The sequence below is a fragment of the Branchiostoma floridae genome, chromosome 11, assembly GCF_000003815.2.
Source record: "Branchiostoma floridae strain S238N-H82 chromosome 11, Bfl_VNyyK, whole genome shotgun sequence".
Taxonomy (NCBI): domain Eukaryota; kingdom Metazoa; phylum Chordata; class Leptocardii; order Amphioxiformes; family Branchiostomatidae; genus Branchiostoma; species Branchiostoma floridae.
Window position 1 is genome coordinate 20,463,255 of NC_049989.1, and position 24,703 is coordinate 20,487,957.

The 24,703-nt window shown below is 42.1% G+C and overlaps 2 protein-coding genes across 2 annotated transcripts in view; one reads left to right on the forward strand and one right to left on the reverse strand.

Moving 5' to 3' along the window:
* LOC118426276 (nucleoporin NDC1-like) overlaps positions 1-14,431 on the forward strand; it is a 16,760-nt gene extending 2,329 nt beyond the window's left edge. The window contains exons 2-16 of the mRNA XM_035835572.1: positions 105-225; positions 1,223-1,324; positions 2,318-2,501; positions 2,946-3,015; positions 3,400-3,465; positions 4,115-4,223; positions 4,615-4,663; positions 7,687-7,816; positions 8,478-8,570; positions 9,069-9,150; positions 9,560-9,804; positions 10,249-10,312; positions 11,109-11,209; positions 12,038-12,204; positions 12,734-14,431. Coding sequence (XP_035691465.1) covers positions 105-225; positions 1,223-1,324; positions 2,318-2,501; positions 2,946-3,015; positions 3,400-3,465; positions 4,115-4,223; positions 4,615-4,663; positions 7,687-7,816; positions 8,478-8,570; positions 9,069-9,150; positions 9,560-9,804; positions 10,249-10,312; positions 11,109-11,209; positions 12,038-12,204; positions 12,734-12,818 — 1,668 coding nt within the window. The 3' untranslated portion in view covers positions 12,819-14,431. The remainder of the gene's footprint in view (positions 1-104; positions 226-1,222; positions 1,325-2,317; positions 2,502-2,945; positions 3,016-3,399; positions 3,466-4,114; positions 4,224-4,614; positions 4,664-7,686; positions 7,817-8,477; positions 8,571-9,068; positions 9,151-9,559; positions 9,805-10,248; positions 10,313-11,108; positions 11,210-12,037; positions 12,205-12,733) is intronic.
* Positions 14,432-16,670: 2,239 nt separating this feature from the next.
* The window catches only part of LOC118426294 (dynein heavy chain 10, axonemal-like), a gene marked incomplete in the record, with an annotated part of 69,271 nt that continues 61,238 nt past the window's right edge, over positions 16,671-24,703 (reverse strand). Inside the window, 10 exon segments of the mRNA XM_035835598.1 lie at positions 16,671-17,945; positions 18,321-18,430; positions 19,202-19,382; positions 19,883-20,050; positions 20,777-20,988; positions 21,766-21,943; positions 22,348-22,473; positions 22,942-23,037; positions 23,387-23,596; positions 24,108-24,308. Of these exon segments, the coding sequence (XP_035691491.1) occupies positions 17,763-17,945; positions 18,321-18,430; positions 19,202-19,382; positions 19,883-20,050; positions 20,777-20,988; positions 21,766-21,943; positions 22,348-22,473; positions 22,942-23,037; positions 23,387-23,596; positions 24,108-24,308 (1,665 nt within the window).

Consider the following 24,703-nt stretch of genomic DNA (forward strand, 5'->3'; position numbering starts at 1 on the left):
TGTCTAGGTAACTCTAGTCTAAGGGTGATCAGAATGGGTAATGTCGTTTGTTGTTAAGACCTGTACCTCCCCAAACTGGACCATACCATCTGTTCCCTCCCCAGGTGTTCCTGTTCCGCACCATTGCCAGCCAGCTGTGGGCTGTACTATTAGTGCCTGCGGGGGTGTACGGCCTCCTCCTTACAACCCAGGTGGACCTGCTGCATCCCTGGCGCTGGATCGTTGGTAATGTGATATTCAACAAGTCTCACTCACTCACTCACACACTTTATCTTTGGGGTGGTGTGACAAGTGCATAGTCAAGGTGCTAATTGGTATGTGTAGAGTTTAGTGGCCTTGCCTCAGGAACTAGCAGCTCTGAGTTTGATTCCAGTTGTGTCGCTCATCTGACATGCATGCTGGGACTTTAAGCCGTGGTCCACTATTCATTGTGCTTGTGGTGAAGAGCTAGGGGAATTTCCTTGGCATGTTACATAACACACACTATATATATAGCATCTGTCTTCTCTGTCGTGACCAATGGAAAATAGCTGTTTATTAAGCTCAAATCGATCAATATCGCTTTGTTAGCATGAAAGGTCATCTGTGTTGGTAAATGACATTGTGGAAAAACTAAACTTTACTTGGGGTAAGTCCCAATTAAACTTGATGTTGGTTAGGTAAAGTTTAGGTTTTCCACAATATCACTTTGTTGTCTTTTGAGTTGTTATTCAGCCTCGTCACAAACTTTTAGAGTAGAGGGCTAATATATGAAAGTAGCAGGCAAGGCGCTTAGCGGCTTGCGGCGAGCCACGAAGTGGCGAGCGGGGGGTAGGTACGGGAGGGGGATGTACCCCCGTCCTGTAGGGGGGGAGGTCTGGGGGGCCTGGGAAAATTTTTAAATTTAGACCCCTAAATATGGTTTGGGGGTGTATTTTGGGTAACTTTTATTGTTATCTTTAAACTTTGAATTGACAAAAAAAATCCTGAATTTCAAAAAAATTTGGCATAGGTTCCCCGCTATGACCCCTAACCGGGGGCCAACTATCAGAAAACTGCCAGAGGTTTATCAAAACAAATTGCTGGGGGATTTTGTAACAGAGAGCACTGGACTTAAACTTTTATTTTTTGAAATTCTACCCCAAAGTAGCCGGCTGGAAAAATGTAAGTAGGCGGCTAAAATCGCCGCCTGCCGCCTTGTTTTGACAAGGCTGTTATTGTTGTTTTTTTGTTTACCTTGCAGGTTGTCTGTTTGAAGCCCTGTCACCGTACAACTGGGGTTACCTGCTGCTGCTGTGGGGGGTGGTGGTGGTGGCAGGGACCAGTCATGCCAGACACCTCACTGGTAGGTATAAGCTGCATCACAGTTTGATCTGTGCATGCACAGTGTGGTGCATTGTGGGTAAAATGTCAAAGTTGAAGGCCACTGAGACATACGCAAAACATGACTATGTCCAAGACAATGCAAAAATTTGGACATTACGTACCAAAAACACATGAAGTTTCATGCAATTAAATAATACCTTGTAGTTTCTTTATTAGGAAGGATATTTGCAGTTAAGTTCATTTTTGTATTAGTGATCATTTCGTCTTTTCTGCTAGAGGCCGTGATTGCATTGCAAAGGCTGAGCGACTAAAGATTTGAAAAATTGGCTTAGTGAAAAAACAAAACAAATTGCTTTACATTTTGTGTGTAATGTGGTCTTTTGAATCATGCTTTTTACTTCTTGCAAGAAATAGAATTGAAGCTTACACAGGGCTAATTAGGGCTGATTTTGGACGCTCATCAGCGATCTCTGTTAGATGTATTGTAGGACAACCGTTCCTTTGAGGTAGCAGAACACAGTTTTTTGCCTATGGGGATTTCTATAGTTAAGGACCCCAAAGTGAGGTGGTTCGACGACTAAAAAAATATACCAGGGTGCAAAAGTAATGAACAAGAATTCAATATGTTGGAGTTCAGGGTAGAGTCTACAAAATATGTCAAAATGAGCAGAAGTTTGTCTGCTCGTTTTCCCAGAAAGAACACTTTGAAATGACCCCCAGCGGAGGTCACCATACTGCAGCCGACACACGGAAGTAGTGGGAACCGGATTCGTGCGCGAAATTCTACCCAGCCAAACAAACATCGTAACCCAACTCATATGGCCTCAAAACTTACATATTCCTCTACTATCCACCATAGTTTCCGACTCGCTGACGTGCACAGAACAATTTCTATGGCTTTTCAAGAACTGCGACGCCCTATTTTGTGCCCGACCTACTTATGTCCACGGGGGTCGCCCATAAATACTGTGTTATGCGACCTTGACATTCAAACACAAATTTTCCTCCCCAGTGTCTCCCAAGATCCCTCAGACAAGACTGGCCAGGCTGGTCCAGCTGCTCAGCCCCTCCAGCCTGATGCATGCTGGGATGCATGTCGTCATGGCAATGGTGATGTCATACTGTGCAGCAGCCCTGATTGGTCCACAGTTTTCATCCCTGTCGCTGCCGTGTCAAGGGTCAGACCAGAACATGGGGTCAGTCAAGACACTTGTAGATGATTCTAAAAAGTTTAATTTTGGATTGATGTTCTTACAAATATTTCTTTGAGTGAGATCTGAGAAAGAGGTGAATCCTAGGCCTCCAGCTAAGACAAGGATCTACTAGTAGATAGATGCTCTATCCATTGCCAAGTTTCATGTTTTTTATTAGTTTTTCTTATGTACTAAGAATATTGTTACTGTTTTGTAATCCTGTCCATGTTAAATTCAACTAACTCATATTGTCTCTGATAGCATAGCCCTTCGTAATACTAGTACCAGAGGGTAGTTTGCAACCCTGGCTGTGTGTTGTGAACAGCCAAACCAATAAAAGAAGTATTTGTTTGCGATCCTTGATTAGGACATGACTCTTGGCTTATTACACTACAATCTACAAACTTTTGTTGTTGATGTTCGTCTGGTTTGTGATATGTTTTGCAGGGGGACAGTTGGACCAGTCCACTGCCTGAATGAGAAGAGTGTTTTTGTGGTGTTCTCTGGAGCCTTTCTGGTAAGTACCTATTGCAATTGCATTTAGCAGTTAGGATGCCAGCAGTGTCAGTAAATAATAATATAAAGCAGGTATCCTATGATCACTGAAGCTGCCGCATGTTTGTGACTTCTCAGCAGCTGAGCGATTTCACAGAATGCTCCACAGATTTTGTCTTTAAAATCTAATATTCTAAGCTTTGTGTGTCTTCTTGTCAGTTTAGTCTTGTACATTTTGGACAATAATCAAAGTCCTTTTACTAAAAAATTTTGCCCCAATGGCTAGGTGCAGGTTGTTATACTATGATTTATTTAAAAGAAATAAACTTACGAAGAATTTGCACTTTCCATGTTCTCAAATTGATTTTTTTTGTTCTTTTTTTTTTTTTATTGCTTCCCATGACAGGGCCTGTGTTATAGTGTGCAGTACTTCCTACATAGCAGACATCGGCTACAGTTCCCTGTTATCCAGGTGAGGCTGAATGTTATAGTAGAAAAACGCAATATCTGCGAGGCTACTTTTTTTGGTAAAAAGTGTGAAAGCTAACCAACTGCTGCCCACCTTTGTGTCAGGGATTCTCACAGCAGTAGGGTCTAATAGTGGATACTGAATGACTGACTAAACACTTGCAGCTAGATGTTCAAAGGCTACATGTAGGTATGCCAGGTATAATAGGATATAGTCAGCTGCCATCTTGCCATGTGCCTGGAAAGCTGGTGTAAACGGAAGGGTGGTTAATTAAGGGTTAATGACCCGCCCCGAGGTGTATATGGTGTCATAACGCCTGGTCCTTTGCTATAACCACCGAATAAATCCCCAAAAAAACACACGTGCATTAATGAAAACGATTAATGCACGGCTGTTGATGATTTTCCATCTGTTACGGCGTCATAGCCAGCATGAAATGGGGCCTTCTGATTGGTCCACGTCCCCTGGCTATATGATAATTGACTATACAGATATAGAGACAGAAGCTGACCATGGTGTGTTTGGCCATAGGTATACAGATAAAGGGCAGATGTACTTAAGCAATAAAGATGCTGATGTGTTATTCTAAAAGGCAGTAATGTCAGCTATACACTCAGATACAGTCCGATTTTCATCCTGTGTTTCTTTTCAGCAAGCCAAGTTTTTCCGAGTGCGGACCCTCCTCCCCCGGCTAGTGGTTGACTCCGCCTCCCGAGTAGTGCGGCTCTTACCTGGGTACTACCTGGGCTACTACCTACTGGGTAAGTGGGCCTGGGAATACAACCTGCATATGCTCAGGGTATGTTTTAGTGCAGGTAGAGTTGGAGCTATATACTAGGTATGACAATGAAGGTTAGACATCCAGGTAGTGACATACCCACCTTTTAAAGGTAAAGAATTTGAATGTTTTGATTATTAATGCCTTCCAAATTAATTTCTACTTCATGAATCTACTGTCCTAACAGAGCCATCTGTCTGATGCAGTTCATTCTGCATGTAACCTAACTAGTACTCATAATAGGAATTAGGTTTTAGATATCTATCTTGGAATTCACTGCACTACTACCTTAACAACTGCCCAACACTCTAAGATGCAGACAAAGAGTCACTTGTTTTTTGTGTCTTCTTATCTTGTTTTATCTCCCTGTTTAGGTCATGGTGTGAAGACTTGGATGTGTGCACTGCTCCGACTGAAGCCCAGGTACGTGAAAAAAGTGATGTCAATTTGCAATATGTTAAAAACACCACCAGTTAATTGTGCTTGTTGAAGAGCTGGGGGAATTTCCCTGATACAATGAACCTGTAAATACTTCACATAGTGTCTTCTCAGACATGACTAGTGAAAGAATAGCTCTTGAGTGAGCTAAAAATATCACTTTTAATTTAAATGTCATTGCCATTGTCCTTCTCCCATTAATAGTTTCATCAACTTGTTATATCACTGAATAAACGATGACTGTAAATACTTTACATTTGTGACATCTGTATGCAGCAACAGCTATTGCAGCTGCACAGTAGGAACCAGTCAGAATTGCCCTGATGAAGGTGTTAGACATCTCCTAAACGTTGGTGGAAATAAGGCAATGTTTGTGTAGAAAAGAGTCTCTTTATTCATTGTCCTTCATGTCTGTATACTTCAGCCCCGTGGACATTGGCAACCTGCATGGCCTGTTAGACGTGGGTCTCCTGTTGTTGTTGTTGTTGTTTATTGTTGTATATTTGCTATGGTTACCAGCCCAGTAGACATCGGCTGCCTGCATGGCCTACTGGACATGGGGCTCCTGTTGTTGTTATTGTTTATTGTTGTTGTTTATTGTTGTATATTTGCTATGGTTACCAGCCCAGTAGACATCGGCAGCCTGCATGGCCTTCTTGACGTGGGTCTCCTGTTGTTGTTATTGTTGTTGTTGTTTATTGTTGTATATTTGCTATGGTTACCAGCCCAGTAGACATCGGCAGCCTGCATGGCCTTCTTGACGTGGGTCTCCTGTTGTTGTTATTGTTGTTGTTGTTTATTGTTGTATATTTGCTATGGTTACCAGCCCAGTAGACATCGGCAGCCTGCATGGCCTGATAGACGTGGGTCTCCTGTGGCAGACAGCTGTCGGTGGAACCTTCCTGTTCTGTCTGCTGGACACCTCTAAAAGAGACATATCATGTTTTGGGGTCAGGTAGGCTGAGGATTTAAATGAAGATCTCAGGCCTTCCCGTACATGTTTTTATTGGTTTATGTAAAAGAGGCACACATGATCGGGGAGAACATTCTGCAGTTTCTGCACCCGCGTGACCACAAAACCATCCTGGAGCAGATGGTCTACAACCCTGAAGACAAGACAACGGTCGGCGCGCCCGTTCCCGACCTCACCCAGCCCGACCTGCTGGCCATGGATGTGGATATGGACACTGACAGCATGAATATCTACCCAATTGGTCCAGAATCTACAGGGAACTCCTGAATCACTGAAGACCGCCTTTGTTTGAGTCCTTGTACTGGCAGTGTGCCATGATGTTGGGTAGGAGGATATGTCAACTTGTTAGGTTCTTACTTCCTGTTCTATTACCCTGGAGACTCCTCACAGTGATGGCTTTCATCAAATTTAAAGGAAGGTTCATTCCAGGTACAGTAACTGGTCTAGCCTTGCACTAGCTTGGTACAACTCATGCAAGACAAAACAGTCCCAGTCAGACTGCCCACACAAAAGACCCTGTCTGTAGTACATGTTCTTGTGCGAGTAGTTGATGTGTTTGTTTGTTTGTTTGTTGTTTACTCACCTGGCAGTAGTACATGTTCTTGTGCGAGTAGTTGATGTGCACGTGCATGGCAGACCACCTGGAGGTCACATTAGTGCCTGACTATCTGCACCTTACTCGCCCATGTACCGGGTACATATTAGATGTATGCGGGCACGTCTTTACTGTACTGATTATCACAGCCTGTGACATTTTCACTTTTCCCGTACAGCAGTACAATCACTTTTACCTCCTACTGTTCTTTTTTCATCTCCTCTTAAAAACATTTTACATATCTTAATAAAAATATCTGAAAGCCAAGAAAAGTAATTAGTGTTACTCTCCAACCAGATGTTGGTTGGAAAAATCGTGACCGTTTCCTTCATTGTTTTTTTTAGAGGTGATAGTGAATATAAACTTTATTCAGATGTGGAACGTTTCGATCCAGGGCCGGGTCGGGCGGTTTTGGAGAACGAAAAATACGATAGAAAAAGCAACAGAGAACACAAAACGTACTATTCCTGCTTCCAGTGTTGCATATCAGATTTCTGCAACAGCGAGCGCTATGAACTGCCGCCAACCACAACTACAACGAGGAGACCTACAACCACCACCATGCAGACAACCGAACTTCCTACCACCCTGGTGACCTTTGTACATGAAAGTGGCAGTCTATACTTTTACCATCTAAAAGTCTCTACAAAACATTGAATTTTCACCTTTCTCCACAGACAAAAATGAATGTGAACCAGGTGGTTTCCATGCATGCGCACAAAACTGTCACAACAGTTATACCGTACATGTTTTTATTGTAACGTATGGTTGTAGTCAGGGTGAAAACTGGGCAATCACAACGTATGGTTGTAGTAAGGGTGAAAACTGGGCAATCACAACGTATGGTTGTAGTCAGGGTGAAAACTGGGCAATCACAATGTGTGCCCTGCTCCGACTGAAGCCCAGGTATGTGAACAAAGTACATGTACAAGTTTTGTAGCACAAAGCTTACAAGTAGAGCTAGGAGAATTTCCCTGATACAATGAACCTGTAAATACTGTACACTGCGTCTGTCTTCTCATGACTAGTGGAATAGTAGCTATTCAGTGATGAGCTAAAAAGATCACTTTTACTTTAAATGTCACTGCCATTTGTCCTTCAATAAATTGATAGTTTCACCAGGCTGTACGTCATTGAATTAACAATTACTGTTATATAAATTCTTAATATTTTATATGTAGCAACACCTATTGCAGTAGATTCATTAATTCACTGTCCTTCCTGTCTGTATACTCCAGCCCAGTGGACATCGGCAGTCTGCATGGCCTGCTGGACGTGGGTCTCCTGTTGTTGTTATTGTTTATTGTTGTGTTTTGGTTGTGGCTACCCTTCCAGCCCTGTGGACATCGGCAGCCTGCATGGCCTGATAGACGTGGGTCTCCTGTCGTTGTTATTGTTTATTGTTATTGTTTATTGTTATATATTTGCTATGGTTACCAGCCCTGTGGATATCGGCAGCCTGCATGGCCTGTTGGACGTGGGTCTCCTGTGGCAGACAGCTGTCGGTGGAACCTTCATGTTCTGTCTGCTGGACACATCATGGCTGATGCTGCACATCTTCCACGCTCAGGTCTGTGGTTGTTTATTGTTTTAGGTGAATGTTTGATATTTTGTTGATATACAGCTCCCTTACACAAGTTTGTTCATTGTTGTCACCAAATACACTGTCAGATACATGTTTTTTCGTCTTATAAATGTACTTGATATGGTTTTACAAGAAGTAACTCAGGTTTCTGTTGCCATTATGCACTTCAGATAAACACATTGACGTATTTAAAGCAAGCTTCTTCTAAGTTTGATGCAGAGTCTTCCTGTAAATTTATTAGAGACATTGAAACCTTCCTGTGAATCTGTAGATTATAAGCTTCAAAGTTGAACATTTAATGTCTCAACTAATGACAGTACAGAAGTAGCTATTTTAGAATTTGCACTGTTAAAGACATGTTCTACAGAGTGTTTGCACCTGAAAGCCTCCATGCTGGTTTTTTAACTTGGAAGAGTCCTTCCTATAAATTTGCATATGTACTTCTATTGTAGTGAAGAGACATAATTATTCAGATTTGCATACATTAGCAACATTCAGAATTTGCCATCCAGCATTGCAAACAATACCTATTTAAATCATAATCCCTTATGTGCAAACACACTGCATGTATCAGTAGTCTCTTCCAATATAAGTTATTGTACATGTAGTGTGTTTTTGCATCATATGTGTGTTTCTTGTCTACTAGGTTTTCAAGTTTGAGGTGGCCTCCAGCCTAGCTGACCAGACTGACAGATATCTGTCAGATGCTGTCCAGTGTCAGGACGTGCCTTTGGTCCAGGTATTACTATCATCTTATAATTCTCATGGTTGGGTTTGATTTGGTTCTTAAAAGTTTCCTAAGTTTAAGTAATATTGGAGTCAGTAATTTTAGCTTTTGGGCAAAAAGTTGTAGTTCCCAGAATTTAATTCTAGTGCTGGGAACAAACATCACTGTCTCAAGTGTTGAGTGATCAAATAATTGTGATGATGAAATGTTAGTGGTTTGATATTGACTGCGATAGTCGCTAAAATCAAGTTACCATTTGCAAATCAAGACTTTCAATAAGTTTAGGCGATTTACCAGCAAACAAAACAATGTTTCTGTACGAACTTCAAAGTTATAGACATCCAAATAAAATTCAATCTCTACAACTGGATAAGTAACACAGATTTTCTTCTGGACATGACATCCATCACTCTATTTCAGCATCACTAGAATGAACTGGCAGAAGAATTCAATGCAAGTACAGCTAACTAGAAAAATTGGTTAAACATGTTTTTGTTCTCATTTTGCCAGTACCTCGGTTTCCTGGACCTGTCCCTGTTAGCCCAGTTCTCACCCCAGCGCAGGAGACACATCTTCAGCCTCAGTCAGCCAGGTGGGGAACTGTTCCGCTTTCTCAAGTTTTATACTTTTCAATTTGTTCCATAGATGAAAAGGCAAGTATGACTTTGATCTTTTTTGTTATTGCAACCTTATTTCAAGTCAACTTTGATGAAGGAACTTGATTAACCATTGCTGAATGTTGCCTTTTCAGGTTTAAGTTTATAGTTTACCTACATGTGCCCCATTTCACATTTGACCTCGCTTGCTATTCATTATTTTCCATTTTTGAATGACCTGAAGGCAGTCTTGATTGGTTGATTAGTCAATTAATGGAGTAAAGCTTGACTTTTTTTCAACCGCTGCTAACACAGGAAGCAACTTTTATGTATCTATGGAACGCTGTTACATGTAGAGTCATTCATTGATTGATAGGTAAATTTAATGTGTTTTTTTCTGTGCAGGTGGCCATCCTTATGTATGGAAGACTGTGAGTACATCCAGCCTAGCCGTGCTAGATTCCCTCACCAACCGGCTAGCAGCCTGCCGACAGAACATTGGGGTCACAGGTCAGAGGTTAAGCCCTGACCCCACCAGGGTTCAAGGGTCACAGAAGGTGGGAGTGGGAGGTGGGCAGGCACCAGGAAAGCTGGAGAAGGTCACCTTGGGGTTGAGGAGAACACCTGTCCTGGCGTACTTCTTACAGCAGGTGGGGAAAATGCTTCTTTCTTTTTTTTGTTGCATTGCATTAGGTGTATTGCACTCCCTGACAGAATCTATAGGTACTCATTTTCACCTGTGAGTGAAGTGAATTCCAAGTGAATGAAGTGATGGAATTCAGATTTTGAAGTGCCTTTGAAGTGGACACAACATCGTAGCATATCAAGGGACTCAAACCTAGGACTTCTGGGTGTTGACTCGAACACCTTGCTGTTACATCACGCAACACCACGTCTTTTTAAACAGTTTTCTCACTGCAAAAGACCACTCCTGGATACTACACTAATACATCCCTTCTCCTTAAGTCAGAAACATCAAGACTTGTCAATGCCCAAAGCTTTTCTCGAAGAAGTCTACTACTGAAGGAGAGACATAACTTCAATGTATGTTTGGTGTCCTCACCTCTAACCTTTGACCTCTGTGCCCCCTCCAGCTGCCAGAAGCTGCCAGTGCAGAGCTGTTCCAGGATGCCCAGCTGTTGGTCTGGGTTCTGGAAGGTACTTACTCATGTCTTCCATGCACATTAAAATTTTGGGTTTGTTAGGGCTGTGTACCTAAATACCCGTACCTGTACCGTACCTAAAAAATTGTTTAGGTACAGGTCCGGACCTAAACATCTGTGTACCTGTACCTGTACCTAAACAAACTAAATCACTATTAAACACTACTTTTTAAGACTGCTGAACAAGTAAATCCCGAATCAACAATGACAATGGTGATAATCTTGCAGTTGAAACTTAAGAAAACTTGCAAAGAAATTGTTTGGAGATTCAAATATGTAATTGCCCATACAAAGATGACAATTTATCACTAGAAAAGACAGTTAGCTACATGTTTAACTTACATATATTTGGTTAAACTTTTTTAGGTACAGGTGTAGGTCTGGACCTGTACCTAAACCCGTGTACCTGTACCTGTACCTGAAAATTTGGTTAGGTACACAGCCTCTAAATGTTATTGTATACAAGTCAGTAGTGTCCATTAGCCACACTTAGCCAACTAAGCTTAACCAGATGAAGACGTGAATTATTGCAAATGGACCTTAATTTCTTATTTAGATCTGTGTTTCTTTTCATGTCATTGTTTTTATTTTTATTTTGTTGATCTTGCTTTTGTATGTGTTATATACAAGTCATGTAAGAGGAGAGTTCATGATAGGCAAAGTTGTTTTAACCTTATTCCTTCTGAAGTAAATAGAATAGAATAGAAAAACTAAACCTTAAGTTATATACTTTGTAGACTTTTGAACTACATTGTACTTTTCAAACTACACCTGTAACCTCTGACCTGCAGGCCTGTCCCACCTTGTGGCAGCCTCCTACACTGAGGACACCTACGGGGTCGTGCAGAAGTCCCTGCCTGACATCCTCACTGCCCTGATAGGACTGCATGAGGTTAGTAGTTTTGCATCATTCAGGGCTCTAGCCAGCGTCCGTTTTTCCGTCAATTGACGGAAATTTGCTGCGTGTGACGGAAAAATTTTAAAACCAATCCGTCAACCTTGATCGACAAAAATCCTTGGTGGAAGCTACAGGCGGCTTGGGTACGCTGTCCACGGCCGTAAAAGCCACACACTGTTTGTTTTGCTATTGTTATTATTGTTGACAAAGTGTGTCGGCGCCCTTTAGCATACGATAATCTCATTAAAAACCCATTTTTCAAGGTCTCAGTTCAGTCGTTCTAACTCATGGAAGAGCGTTTTCGCAATTTTCGCGACAATGGGAATTGGCTGACGGAAAAAAATTTCGAGCTGGCTAGAGCCCTGGCATCATTGTTGTGGATTATTGTAGTAGCCCAAGGTGTGTCTTCCCAAACATTTGATCGGGTCATCCGTGGCCCAGTCTTAAACTCGGGCGTGCAGACACTTGATTGATATTTAAACTGGTCTGACGAAACAGGACTAACTGAAAAGACATTGGGGCCTTCCGGGGATTCAAACCAAGAACCTTAACTGTAGGAAGAGAGACGATGCCTTATTTCCTGGGTTTACTTCAAGTTAGCTTTAGTTATCTGGAATTGCTGATGAAGAGTTTGCTTATGGCAAAGATGCATTTTCTGTATGCACAGGGCACTGACTGTTAGAGTGACAACAGTCCAGGAAATTCTCTTCAACAACTTACTTTCTCCAAGTGAGATGCCCCACTTATATATTACCTGGCTTTAGATTCTATGTGAATAACCCTAACTGCCAGTAAAATCCATTTTTTTCTGTCTACATGCAGGCGCTGGACCGACATTTCAAGATGCCGTTGGCTGGAAGTCGTCCCTCCCAGCATGCTTGGTTGTCATGCCAACGGGACGTTTCCAGCCAGAACATGCGGTTTTCTCTGCTGCCTGCCGCCACCACTGCCCTGTACCATATTGTCAACGTGTTCGGCAAGCATGTGGAGTAGGTATCTTCCTCTAACTTTATGACGCCACACCGACTTAATTTCATGGCTCCTTTAGCAAATTTATTGAGAACTCAAGATGAAAGCAGAGGTGTGGGATGATGATGATGATGAGTAGGTCTGTTGTATGGCATTGTGTTGGCGTAATGGTTAGGGTGTTTGGCCCATAACTCAAAGGTCCTGGGTTTCGATTCCCTGACATGCCAACCATTGTGCCCTTGGGAAAAGCACTTAACATGGCTATCCTCACTGCACCCAGGTGTAAAATTGAGTGCCTGACTTTGGTTGGGGAGGGGCATGTAGATGGCAGTGGAAGAAGTGCGATGGACTCCACCTTCCAATACTGGACCCTAGACATAGTGGATAACAACCCATTGCCCCTATGGCCTCAGAAAGGCTATGGGACTACCTTTGCCTTTTACCTACTAGTAGTTCTATTAGATGTATCATCAAAGGCACATTAATTTTTGTGGCTGTTTGCACTTGTTATTTTAAAGTCATGTTTGTTTTAAAATTTTATTTTTCCAGGTCGATCCCTTTGTCGACAGAGCACAAACAGAAGCTGAGGCTTTTCCTGCCCCAAAGGGACGCGGCAGGGATCCCCAGGAGCTAAGCTTTGTAGAGTTCTGTAAATCTTAGAATCTTTACATGAAAGTTAATCTGCCGTGTTGGTAAAACTACTCTCCATGCAGAGGTTCGGATGTTGATGTTTTTAGGTGTTTTTATTGGGCTTTCTTTTCTTGGTCACGGTCATATGACATAAAGAAACAGTGCAAAATATGAAGACCAATAAAACGATCTCCCATCCTTAAAAAAACAACATTAAAAGCCTGCCAGAGCCAACCTCTGCTTGGAGAGTCTACTACGCGAAACAATATTATGGATGGAACCAACATCAGATTCTGGAAGAATTGAGACTTACTGTAAATGTTTGCTGACGCCAGCATTATTGTGAACTCAAAAGCAGTGCAACTGTAAACGTCCCCTTGAAACAAAAATATGTACATTAAAGTATGAGGGCAGCAAGAGGAGTGTGATGGACCTTCTGTAGTGCAGTGGAAACTGAAAGTGAAAATAGTTCATTCTTAAAACAAGAAATCTTTTTAAAAAAGCTGTGCCTTGCCGCGTGGTAGGAATATCGTCAGGAAAAGGTAGGTCGGCACTTCAAGCCCAGCAAGGCAAAATGCTATGCCTTGGCGTGCAGTAGGGATAATTTGCTTGTCTGCTGAATACGTATTATGGTAGCCAAAGCCTTGTATTGATCTGTTAATCTTGTTGGAAATATATGTAGGTGTCTTAAAATATGACCTTGCATTTTCTGACCCTCGACCACTAATAAATATGAAATAATTAGACATTATTTCAAGGATATACAGTAACAATTTTAATTTATTTCATTTCTGTGAAAGGGCAGCTGAGTGGGTACTGTATGCTTAGCAGGAGTTCAGGTACTGTGGTCAGCTGAGAGGGTACTGCATGCATAGCAGGCGTCCAGGTATTGTGGCCAGCTGAGTGGGTACTGCATGCACAGCAGGAGTCCAGGTACTGTGGTCAGCTGAGTGGGTACTGCATGCATGGCTGGAGTCCAGGTATTGTGGATACCTGAGTGGGTACTGCATGCATAGCAGGCGTCCATGTATTGTGGTCAGCTTAGTAGGAGCTGCATGCATGGCTGGAGTCCAGGTACTGTGGTGAGCTGAGTGGGTACTGCTTGCACAATTTGAGGTACTGTGGTAAGTTGAGAGGGTACTATATCAGAGTCCTCCCCAAATGATGGAATAAGGGAGGCTCTCCACTATACTCCAGCCCAGCTCCACTATACTACATTTGAAATCTAGTGTGTTTCTTCCCTATTTTCCTGATTAGTTTTGCTAATTTTAATGAAAATTCACAGATTTTTGTGGTATCACTTTTCCAGTTGGCATTGTCTGCAAAAACTTGTGAATGGGCGATGGTCAAAGCAATAGTGGTTTTGACACTTCACAACAAAGGAGTCACAACACTATATTGTACTTGTAGTATTTGACACCATCTGTCATGCAAAATGAACAAATTTTCATGAAAGCGCAGCGCGTTGGTTTGGATTATTTTTGCCAGCCCCTCCACTATACTAAAAGATTCTGGGGAGAACCCTGACTATATGAATGACTGCAGTTCAGGTATATGTACTATGGTAAGATTGAACAGTTAGTCAAAAATAAATTAATTGTCTTTTGACAAATTTGACAACTTATATGAAACGTGTTGTTTATCAGATGGCATTACTTTGTATATTGCAATATTTGATGTAGTTCATCAGAGCAGCGTGCATTTGTGCTAATCACAATAGGACCATCACAATACAGTCTGTACGGTGGCAGAGGTTGAACTTGTTGTATTGAGTGCGAATGCACAGTCTGCACGGTGGCAGGGGTTGGAAGATTGAGTGCAAAAGCACAGTCTGCACGATGGCAAGGATTGGTAATAAGTGGCAGTGATTAGACTTTGTCTACTTGATGGCGTATTTCATTCAATATACACTTTGGCTTTAACACGGCTCTGGTCTGTGCTGTGAAGAAATCTGCAATCGAAGACTGAAAGAGAAGGAAAACAATTTCTTGTGTCAACATTAAAACCAACTGAAAGAGCATATGTATATTTAATTGATAGAATACTAGTGGTTTCTAAACATACGACAAAGGAGGTTTAAAAAGACCTTGACATGACTAAATGGTAGCCAATTTCTTGGCATTTCTTCATATTTGTTGGAGAGGATCTGCTCCCCTCCTCCACCGACAGCATAAATCTTTTTAAAAAATGGGACCAAAATGAAGGCAATACGATAGAAACAGTCCTGAGTAGACATTTAAAGATGGCAAACGTTAGTTGGTATGCACAATATAACGTCCTTGGTAAGCAAGAAAGTAAGACACGAATGTGCTCAATCGTGTAAAAATAGAACCTTGCATGTCCGAAAAGGATTGGGGAGGGGGGCTGTTTTGATTCACTTCGTCTTTTCGTGTTTATGAAATTATGTTCACGGCCGGACAAACCAGCGTCATTTATTACACTTGTTAATAATTTGTTCACCTACGATGTCAGGGAAATACCACCCAGGTAACAAAAATGTCCGACAAATTATGCACAAAGAAAACTGATCTAGTTACAGGCCTCACAAAAACACGGATAAAACAATGATTATTTTAGGAATCACTACGATAAAAGTTTGACATATATAGTAGCTAGAATATTATCTTACATATTCCAAAGCGTTACATTTTATTTCTGGATTAGCGATAACTTTGAAAGAAATGATGTAGAATGAAGACTAGGAAATGTAACAAAACAGGCCGCAGGACTAGAGTTGATATTTGAAATATAACAAAATGATCCTAAATATTATCTATTGCGACTTCTCGTGTGACGTTTTGAGCTGGCGCTCTCCTAAACTCACGTTAGCGTTTTGCTGCGGTCTCGGAAGGTGTCTCCAACGTTTTGATGACGTCATGGCTACTTATATATTCACATACAATTCATTAGCCTGATTTGGACATTATTTCATCTTTATGAAAAGCTAATGCAATTCTTGTTGCGAGATAATACACTTGATTTTATGCCACTCCAAATGAATTTGGAATTTTACCATACAAACGCTTCAATCATTCAATGTAACCAAATATTAAATGCTTTTAGAACCGACCGCAAACAGAAACAAATACGTAAAATGGACGGTTTAAAATTCAACGGGGATGTACCATTGTCTGCCTAAGCCGTCAAACTTGTCCATGAGAAAGGCGATTTGGAAGGGCCTTTGAAAGGGTCTTTGGAAGAGCAAGGTTAAAAGGTCCGTCCGTCCGTCCAAGGAAGAAAGCTGGCGTAAAGCCTTGCCGGCGGCAAGGCAAAAAATAGGTACTATCTGGAAGTGGGAAATAACAGACTAGTCATAGTGTTCTACACCATTAGAAGATGCTCGACACCATTGTGAAAAACGTTCTCTGGTTTGTTGTCACAATGTAAGAGAGTCAGTATAAACCCAGAAAAGCTGTATACATTTTTACCAGAGAAGTAACACAATGAAGTCAATACTGCCCCAAAAGGCCACTTAGGGGACCAATGAAAGATGGTCTGTGTGAACTGGTGGTCACTATGGATAGGACTTTTGATGCTTGTGTCAATGGGAAACAAAATGTAATTATATAGGGACCACCAAAAAGTAGTAGCAATGTAGAGGTGGTCACTTGACAGGTTTGATTGTATATCAATTGCCAGGTGGTCCTAAACGTTTGAATGTTTGACTTTATATCCATGGTCAGGTCTTCCTTATATAGAGGTGGTCACTTGTACAGGCTTAACTATACTTAAATACAATAAACTTTGTATTACATGCATTCTGATAATTTTTCCTCTAATTTAGACATAACTCACTGTTGTCTTTCCAAGGGACATAACTACTTAAAACAAAAGGAAGAAAGTACTTAACAGTAAGTCACCAAAGCATCCGTCTTTAATTATTTACTTCATTGTATACAAAGACTCTAGTTATCAAGTGACTTATGCGTACCAACCTTATGAAACTAATTTTAATATATGACCACTTGCTATAGTCTCATTTTAGAATATCCCAGTATCTAATCTTTATGGCTATATAAAAAAACACATTCACGTAAAATATAATGATTGATAACAGCACATTTATTCTGTGGCACATAGAAAAATATAATCTTACACCCCAGGTTCAATCTAAAATAGTTCATTGAAGATTTTCAATTCAAAGATCTATAGACATTCTGTGAGGTGGCCAAATATACACAAACACAATCTTTCTTATAAACATTCACCTTTCTATGGAATATGATTCTGAAAATCTATACATCTTTGTTTTGTGAAAACATCAAAATAAATACTGTAACATCAAAATGAAGTGTGATGAAGGTAAATCTTACTACTTGGCTGTGCAAAAGGCACTATGTGTCTTTTACTAAGTGTAACATGAACTCTTAAAAATCAGGCACATTAGTTGACTGTTTTATCTTAGTCTTTTGAGTAGGTACATACATTTGTATAACATGAGGTTGTGACGAAAGCCACCATCATCCCATGTTGTGTGAGCAAATATTAGCAGCATTATCATTCTTATATCGTAAGCACTCTGCTTAAAAAGCTCATGGATACAGCTATAATACAACAACAGCATTCTTAGTAAGCAAGACTCCATACGTTTTCATATATTCTGCAAAATACATGCAAAAACAAAGTACATCAAACTCTGTTACTTGAGTCACAAACGATGTAATAACTGGAACTCAATCTTCTATGAACAAAGTTAACAGTCACTTGAATAAGCCCTCTGTACACGTGGAAAATTTGTCACTTTTCTCAAAGCTAAATCAATAACACATAACAGCCAACTGTAATATCAAAATGAGAAGAATAATGGCATGAGTGTTCTGATACACTTTTATCAGGTCAAAGACGATATTTTGCTTTTTTGTTTAAAAATTTTAAATCAACAACTTAAGCAACAACAACAGATGTGTCCAGTTGAGATGGAAGGAAACCAGAAATTTGGATGGAAACTCTAATCTGAGTTGAGGATGAGGCAGACGCCCTGCAGCACCCAGTGGGAGGAGTGTTCGGATGTCGCCAAGTCCGCCTCGAACACCAGCCCGATCCCCATGGCGTTCCTGCGCTGCGAGGTCGTGTACACCGGCGTCTTGAACGTGTTCTGCAGCTTCAGGCGGTGTGCCTCGATGGGGATGACCTGACGATTGAGAAAAAACGACAACTCTCAAATTTTGTAAATTGATGGCTTTTACAGTTGACAAAGTTATTCATGCCCAAAAGTCATTCTGCCTGCCTGCCAAACTGTCTAGTCCAGGAACTGGCCCCTTACTCCAGTGAAAATTATCCATTTTCCTAATTAATTTTAAAAATTTGTCAGTGGTACAATTGTGGTTTGGTCTTACACTACTACATAAACACTCAAGGATACCACGCTGGTGTCACATATGACAAACACAAACAGTTTTTTAACACTACACTCGAGGCCATCTGGTGATGTCATCCAAAGATCATCCTTGTCATCGCCTGATGGAGAATACTGTTACAACAGTGTACTATAAAGTCTGTCCTGTACCTTGAGGATGGGGAGGGGTTGCAGCAGCACCTTGGGCGGCTGGCGGATCAGACAGCTGTTCTCCATGTCCCACGCCGCGCCCTCCAGGTACAGCCCTGACACAAAGCACCCTGGGGAGAACAAAGTTCAAAGGTTAAATTCAGGTCATTCTGCATACTACTTAGAAGGCTCCAATCTTGTGCCCTTGGGATTTAGTCACAACAAATTTCTTCATTCGACTCGGGAGAAAATCTCCTTTGAACAAAGCTGAAGGTATCATGTTCGAGGGCAGCCGCATCTTGAGCATGTTGAACAACACTCTAACTTAAAAGAAAAGAGTACATCTACATTTTTCTGGGAAATAGCCCTGCAAGTGGCAACATAAGGGGGAAGTTGAAGTCCTGGGTTTGGGAGGACAGGCCTTCTGCCTGGCACAGAAAGACTCAACAGTAAAGTAGGTACACTGGGTAAAAGTTGATCAAGCCTTAAAAAATAGACTTACATCGAATATGCAGCCATCCTCCTACGCAGGGACATCCAACAGCCAAACGGCCTGTCTGGATGTGCCTTGCTCTTTCAACCATCACTCTTAGTTCCTGTGGACGTACCCCCCCAAACCAGCTGTCAGCCAATCAGAGAATAGGCTTTCCGTTTTCAAAAGCTGTCTCGCATGTATAAGGGTAACTTCATTAACATTTATAAGCAGGGCGGTCAGGAACTAAGTGTGACGGTTGAAAGAGCAGGGCACATCCAGACACTGTCAGGCATTTTGGCTGTTGGATGTCCCTACGTAGGAGGATAATATGCAGCTTGTACATGTAATACTATATACTGTCATTTTACAGTACAAAAGGGGTGTCATCTTTGATATTTATGCAAAAGAAACAAAAACAACAACAAACCTTGGTGAGCGGTCTCCGTGACGTCCCCTGCAGTGGCAAACTTGGTGACGTTGGTGTAGAGGGTGGAGCGGTCGAGCGGCCAGCCGTTCTTACGGCAGGTGGCCTGAACGAGAGCCGTCAGGTACGACTCGGGAATGTGGAGGCCGGACAGCCACATCACAGGAGGCTCTGCCTCGTTCACCTGTGGGGGAAACAAAGCAGAAACAGTGCCAGTTATAAGAAATGAAATAGAAGTGCACGAGAGCCGTCAGGTACGACTCGGGAATGTGCAGCCCGGACAGCCACATCACAGGAGGCTCAGCCTCGTTCACCTGTGAAAACCACATGAAAACTGTGTCAGCTCACTCATTCATTCATCAGTTTAGCATCTGTTGTTTCCGTTTTACAAGGGTTGGACGTTGCGGAATGTTGCTTAGGTCTGATGGCTGCCTGTGTCAGGGAGGTTGGCCTTTTACAAGTTCAGTTTGGGAATATCTTCCTTAATGACACTGAACTCTCTTGACGACAGTTGTTTTCCTCCTGTATGCAATATTCGAGCCTTCAAAAATAGTGTACCCCATTATGTCATAGCAAAATAATTTCCATCATCCATCAACCTAAAATGTACTTCATTGCCTAGAGGTGGTCGAATGGCCTTGCATTGGACAAAGCCATTAAAAAAAAAATGAACCAAGGACATACCCATGTGGTGTACTGGTCGAACCTCCCCTGGAAGTGCATCATCCAGTTGCCGAGCGACTTGAGGGTGTCGGGGGCGAGCTTCCTCCACACGGCCGGGATCTGCCCGTTAAACAGCGACCGCGAAACCTCGTCCAGCACGTTGGACATTCCAACCTCACCCTTCAGTGCCTGCAGAGGATGGAAAATAAGAAAACAATGAGAGATGGCAGACTTTAATCTCTCCCAGGGAATATATAGAAACTGCACAGAATATATGGAACTTGCTGTGATGGGGGAGGGGATAAAAACAAATTACTTTGCTTATCAAATGATGAAGACCTCCTACAATATGCTCATCATGAAATATGTTTGTTGAAGAAGGGGTACCAAGGTTGCATGCAGGGGGCCCAGAATCGACCTTTGGGAGTCTTCCCAACACCTACCTACATACCAAACATCATCATACTCCATCAAGTCAGGTTCTTGAGCTATGCTGACCACAAATATCTGGAAACACAAACACACGGACACACCCAAAACTATAAACAAAACAGCATCCGTACCCTCTGCAGGTCAGCCAGAGTCTTCCCCATGACTGAGATGAGCTTGTTGTAGCTTAGCCAGTAAAGGTTCAGGATAGTGAGCTCACATTTCACTTTTAATTACTTCAAGTAAGAAAAACTAAAATGAGCAAACTAGTGATGTAATATAACAGTAAAACAGAATCCATACCCTCTGCAGCTCAGCGAGAGTTTTCCCTATGACAGAGATGTTTGTTGTAGCTCAGCCAGGAAGGGCTGGATAGTGAGCTCACAGTTTACTTTATTTTCAGTAAAATACATTGTATGCTAGACTAACCAAGCAAACTACTAGTATTATAGTACATTTTAAAATACAGTAAAACAGCATCCGTACCCTCTGCAGCTCAGCGAGAGTCTTCCCCATGACGGAGATGAGCTTGTTGAAGCGCTCCAGCTCCTGTAGCAGCACCACGGTGGTCGGGGAGATCTCCACTCCGTACTTCTTCTTCAGCTTGTCCAGCTCGAAGATGGCCGGGAGCTTCTTCTGGATGTCGCTGGCAATGTTGCTGATGTAGTCGTCTCGACTGATGCCAGTGCTCGAACCACCTGTGAAGATTCGTTGATGAGGGTCAGACATCTACAGACAAATCACTGACTCTACAACTGCATCAGATACAGAGATTTCCTCTGGATATCGCCAGAGATATTGCTGATTTAGTCGTCACGGCTGATGCCAGTGCTGGGCCAACTGTGGAGATGAAGGTTAGTTGGACATTGAGGAAAACAGATATACTTAGCTACAGACAAATTGCTCTCTACAACTGGACAAGAAACTGAGATTTCTTCTGGATGTCGCTGGCGATGTTGCTCATGTAATCGTCACGACTGATGCCAGTGCTAGAGCCACCTGTGAAGATTCGTTGATGAGGGTCAGACATCTACTGAATTAACTGGTCGTGTACAGTTTTTAACAAATTTCATCATACCAGGTTCATTGTCCCATTCATTGTTCATTGTGCAACACAGCCAGAACCAAACTCATGGCTTCTAGTCATTGGCTCTTCCGTGGTTGTTGCACTGGTCCAAATCAGGCCTAGAAAACTGGTGCCAATTGACAAGAGATAACAGACAAGATTCAAACTCATTTGGTCCAGAGGCAGGGTTTGTTTACCAACCACTAGACTATGCATGCTACCCAATGATAAATCGGAAGTTTCAATTTTCTTTTCAAATAATTCGCATTAATGAAGGGACTACCCTAAAGATCAATAAATAAATAAATAAAGTAAATTGGGAGTTGGTTCTGTCTGAAGAAATTACCAAACAGGAACTATGCATAGTAACACCTAATTTGCATAAATGGGAAATAACCATGACTCCTACCTGTTTGCGGCTGCAGGTCCACCATGTTGGTCCACATGTCCTTGGCTGCCTGCGTGTAGTAGCCGATCTCAGCGTTGGTGTGGAGGCCGAACACCTCGGGCGTGTTTGCCAGCGGAAGATTCTCAATCTCCTCCACATAGTTGTCTCTGGGTCCCAGCTCAGGGATCTTGTAGTCAACCTGTTGTTAAAAAACAAGAAATGCTTTTAAAAAAAGCTGGCGATGCAGCTGCATGAGATGGGGAGAATGAAATGGTAGTAGAGGGTAGTTTGTGAATGACTGGAAGTACAAAGTGTGTTCTTGAACCACACAATGCTTGATGGGAGAAAAAACGCCCTCAACTGATCCATTGCTTTTTGGCAGGACTATCCGGAAGGCTGGGTGGCAGTCTCTCGAAACCTAAGACTGGCCTGAGTCGACTGTAAATTACAAAATACAAAATAAAATCTTAAAATTCTACTTACTGTCTAAATATAGGTAACATTACAAACTGGAAGAACAAGGAACAATTCAGCTCGTTGAAGCAAGATCAATCTTTATCAATCATCATTTTCAGTAACATTGACGATACAAAACTAACTTACCTCCTCGTTGACGTAGAAATGGAAGGGCTGGAAGGTGTCGAAGATGAAGTCCCCGAGGTACTCGTCCATGTAGGTGGACAGGATGCGCCGGTCAAAGTTGTCGATGGCTCTGCCGCCGTACATCACCTGAAGGATGGATTTTAGTAGTAATATGATGAGATAAAGGTATTCAAGGGTACAATCATGGATAATCGTTTTGTTATTTGATATGCAAAACTCTATGGTCAAGTGGGTAGAGTTGTTCGCCTTGCATTCGGTAGGTTATGAGTTCCATTCCCTGGCTGAGTCATAATTCATATGATTGTCAAGACTTTAGAAATATGGTACATGCTGCTTTTCTCTGCTTAGCACTCAGCACTAATGTGGAAGAGTATGGGAGTTAAACACACATCACTACCAGTGGACTAGCCCCCTGCTGTAGTTGCTTTCAAAAATGTGTGGCCTAAGGGCTACAGAAATGGAGATGGACCCTAAAAGCATCTGTTACTGATGTACGGGCAACTTTAACTTTTTATGCCTATAGTCACTGAGAGAGGAATTCTGGTGAAAGAAAACAGATTTTTTAAAAAGATAGATAAAATTTTCCAGACTCACCTCCCCGATGAGATACTTGAGACTGGCCCACGGCACCTTCTGGTCTCCCTGCTCACATGCCTTCCTCAGGTATGTGTGTAGGATGGACATGCACACCTGGGGAACAGGGTTACAGGTTAGATACACACTAACGCTATCCCTAATCCTTACCCTATCCCCAACCCTAATCCTTCTAACCCTTCCCTAACCTTAACCCTAACGCCAATTTTGCATTACAAAAGATGTACAGTAACAATATCTGACTTTAAGTTGATGTAACCGCATTAAGCAAAAACAGTTGGTCTATATCCATGCATTTCATGTCTTTTTTCTTCAACGCAGACAATGTTGTGTCAATATCACTTCTGAAGAAATAAATTGATGTACAGTTATTAGTGTGCTATTATTCCAGCATGAGAGTACACCAAGGTGGTACATGTAGGTGAAATCAAAGACTGAAACCCACCTGGAAGTCTGACTCGTTGAAGTCGTAGGGGATGTTCCACCCGACCTTCCCGTACTTGCGGCGCTCCTGCACCACGGCGTGGAAGAACGCGAGCACGTACACCAGCGCGGGAAAGTACTCGTGCGGACAGTCTCCCAGTGCAGTGGCGGTGATCTTGTGATAGGTGTTCCTCAGGTTCAGCTTCAGGCCATTGGGAGGTTCTGTCACAACCTATAAAACAGCAGTTTGGATAATATGTTTAGCCTATCTCTGTAATAGTTTTATCTGCAGATTGGTACATCACTGAACCTTCCTCAGGGCAATTCTGATTGGTTCACATTGTATTGCTCCTGTTTCAATCTGGCAAGCAACAGATTTTATTGAGATATTCATTGGTTTGGTTACCCAGCTAGCCTTTGACTATTACAAAGGGCTAGCTCTGCTGATAAAGACAAAGTTCACACCATCTTTCTGATAAGTGTGGTGGTTTTTTTTCTATACTCTAACATGTTGCCCTCTTAAAAAATGACCATGGGACCTCCATTTAACGTCCTATCTGAGGGACGTCCCTTTAAACTACATTTTCACTTGCAATGGGTGAAGTGAGAAAAGCTGTGTTAGTGCCTTTCCCAGGAATCAGGAGATCCAAAACAGGACCTCCTAAAGGGTCTGGGCCAAACAACTTTAGTTATCATTACACGTTACCCCAATGTGAACATTTTCGGGTGTTAATTCTACGTACCTTTAGCGAGCGTTGCAGAATGCCAATGGGGAACTCTGGTGTGGGGTCTGTGGTGAGCCAGAGGCGGAAGTCGGGGTGAGGCTTGGTGATGCGCTCCAGAGCCTTCTCCAGATCCTTCAGCCAGCGCACCAACAAGTGGCAGTTCTGAAGCATCAGCCAGTGGCCACGCGCGATGGACGTCTCCAGCAGTTGGAGGGCAACCTAGAAACGTGAAAAAGGAAGGTCAAGTTTGATAATGGGCCTCCTAGTGGGTAGCTAAGGTACTGTAGCAGAGCTTTAAAGTTTGAGGTCATGGTTGTGTTTTATGAGTGCACCAACAAGTGGCAGTTCTGAAGCATCAGCCAGTGGCCACGAGCGAAGGATGTCTCCAAAAGTTGGAGGGCAACCTTTGGAGGTTGACACTCATTGTCATTCAAAAGCACACTACTTTGAATTCTAGACATTTACATTATATTTTACCTGTCTGTATTGATCAGTAAGCTACAACTTTACAACAAAGACTGTTTGTCCAAAGTCTTTCAAGAACTGTCTATTCAATTCTTCGGTAAAAAAAAAAAAACTAGAACTAGAAACCTCCCAAGTAATTCAATTGTGCA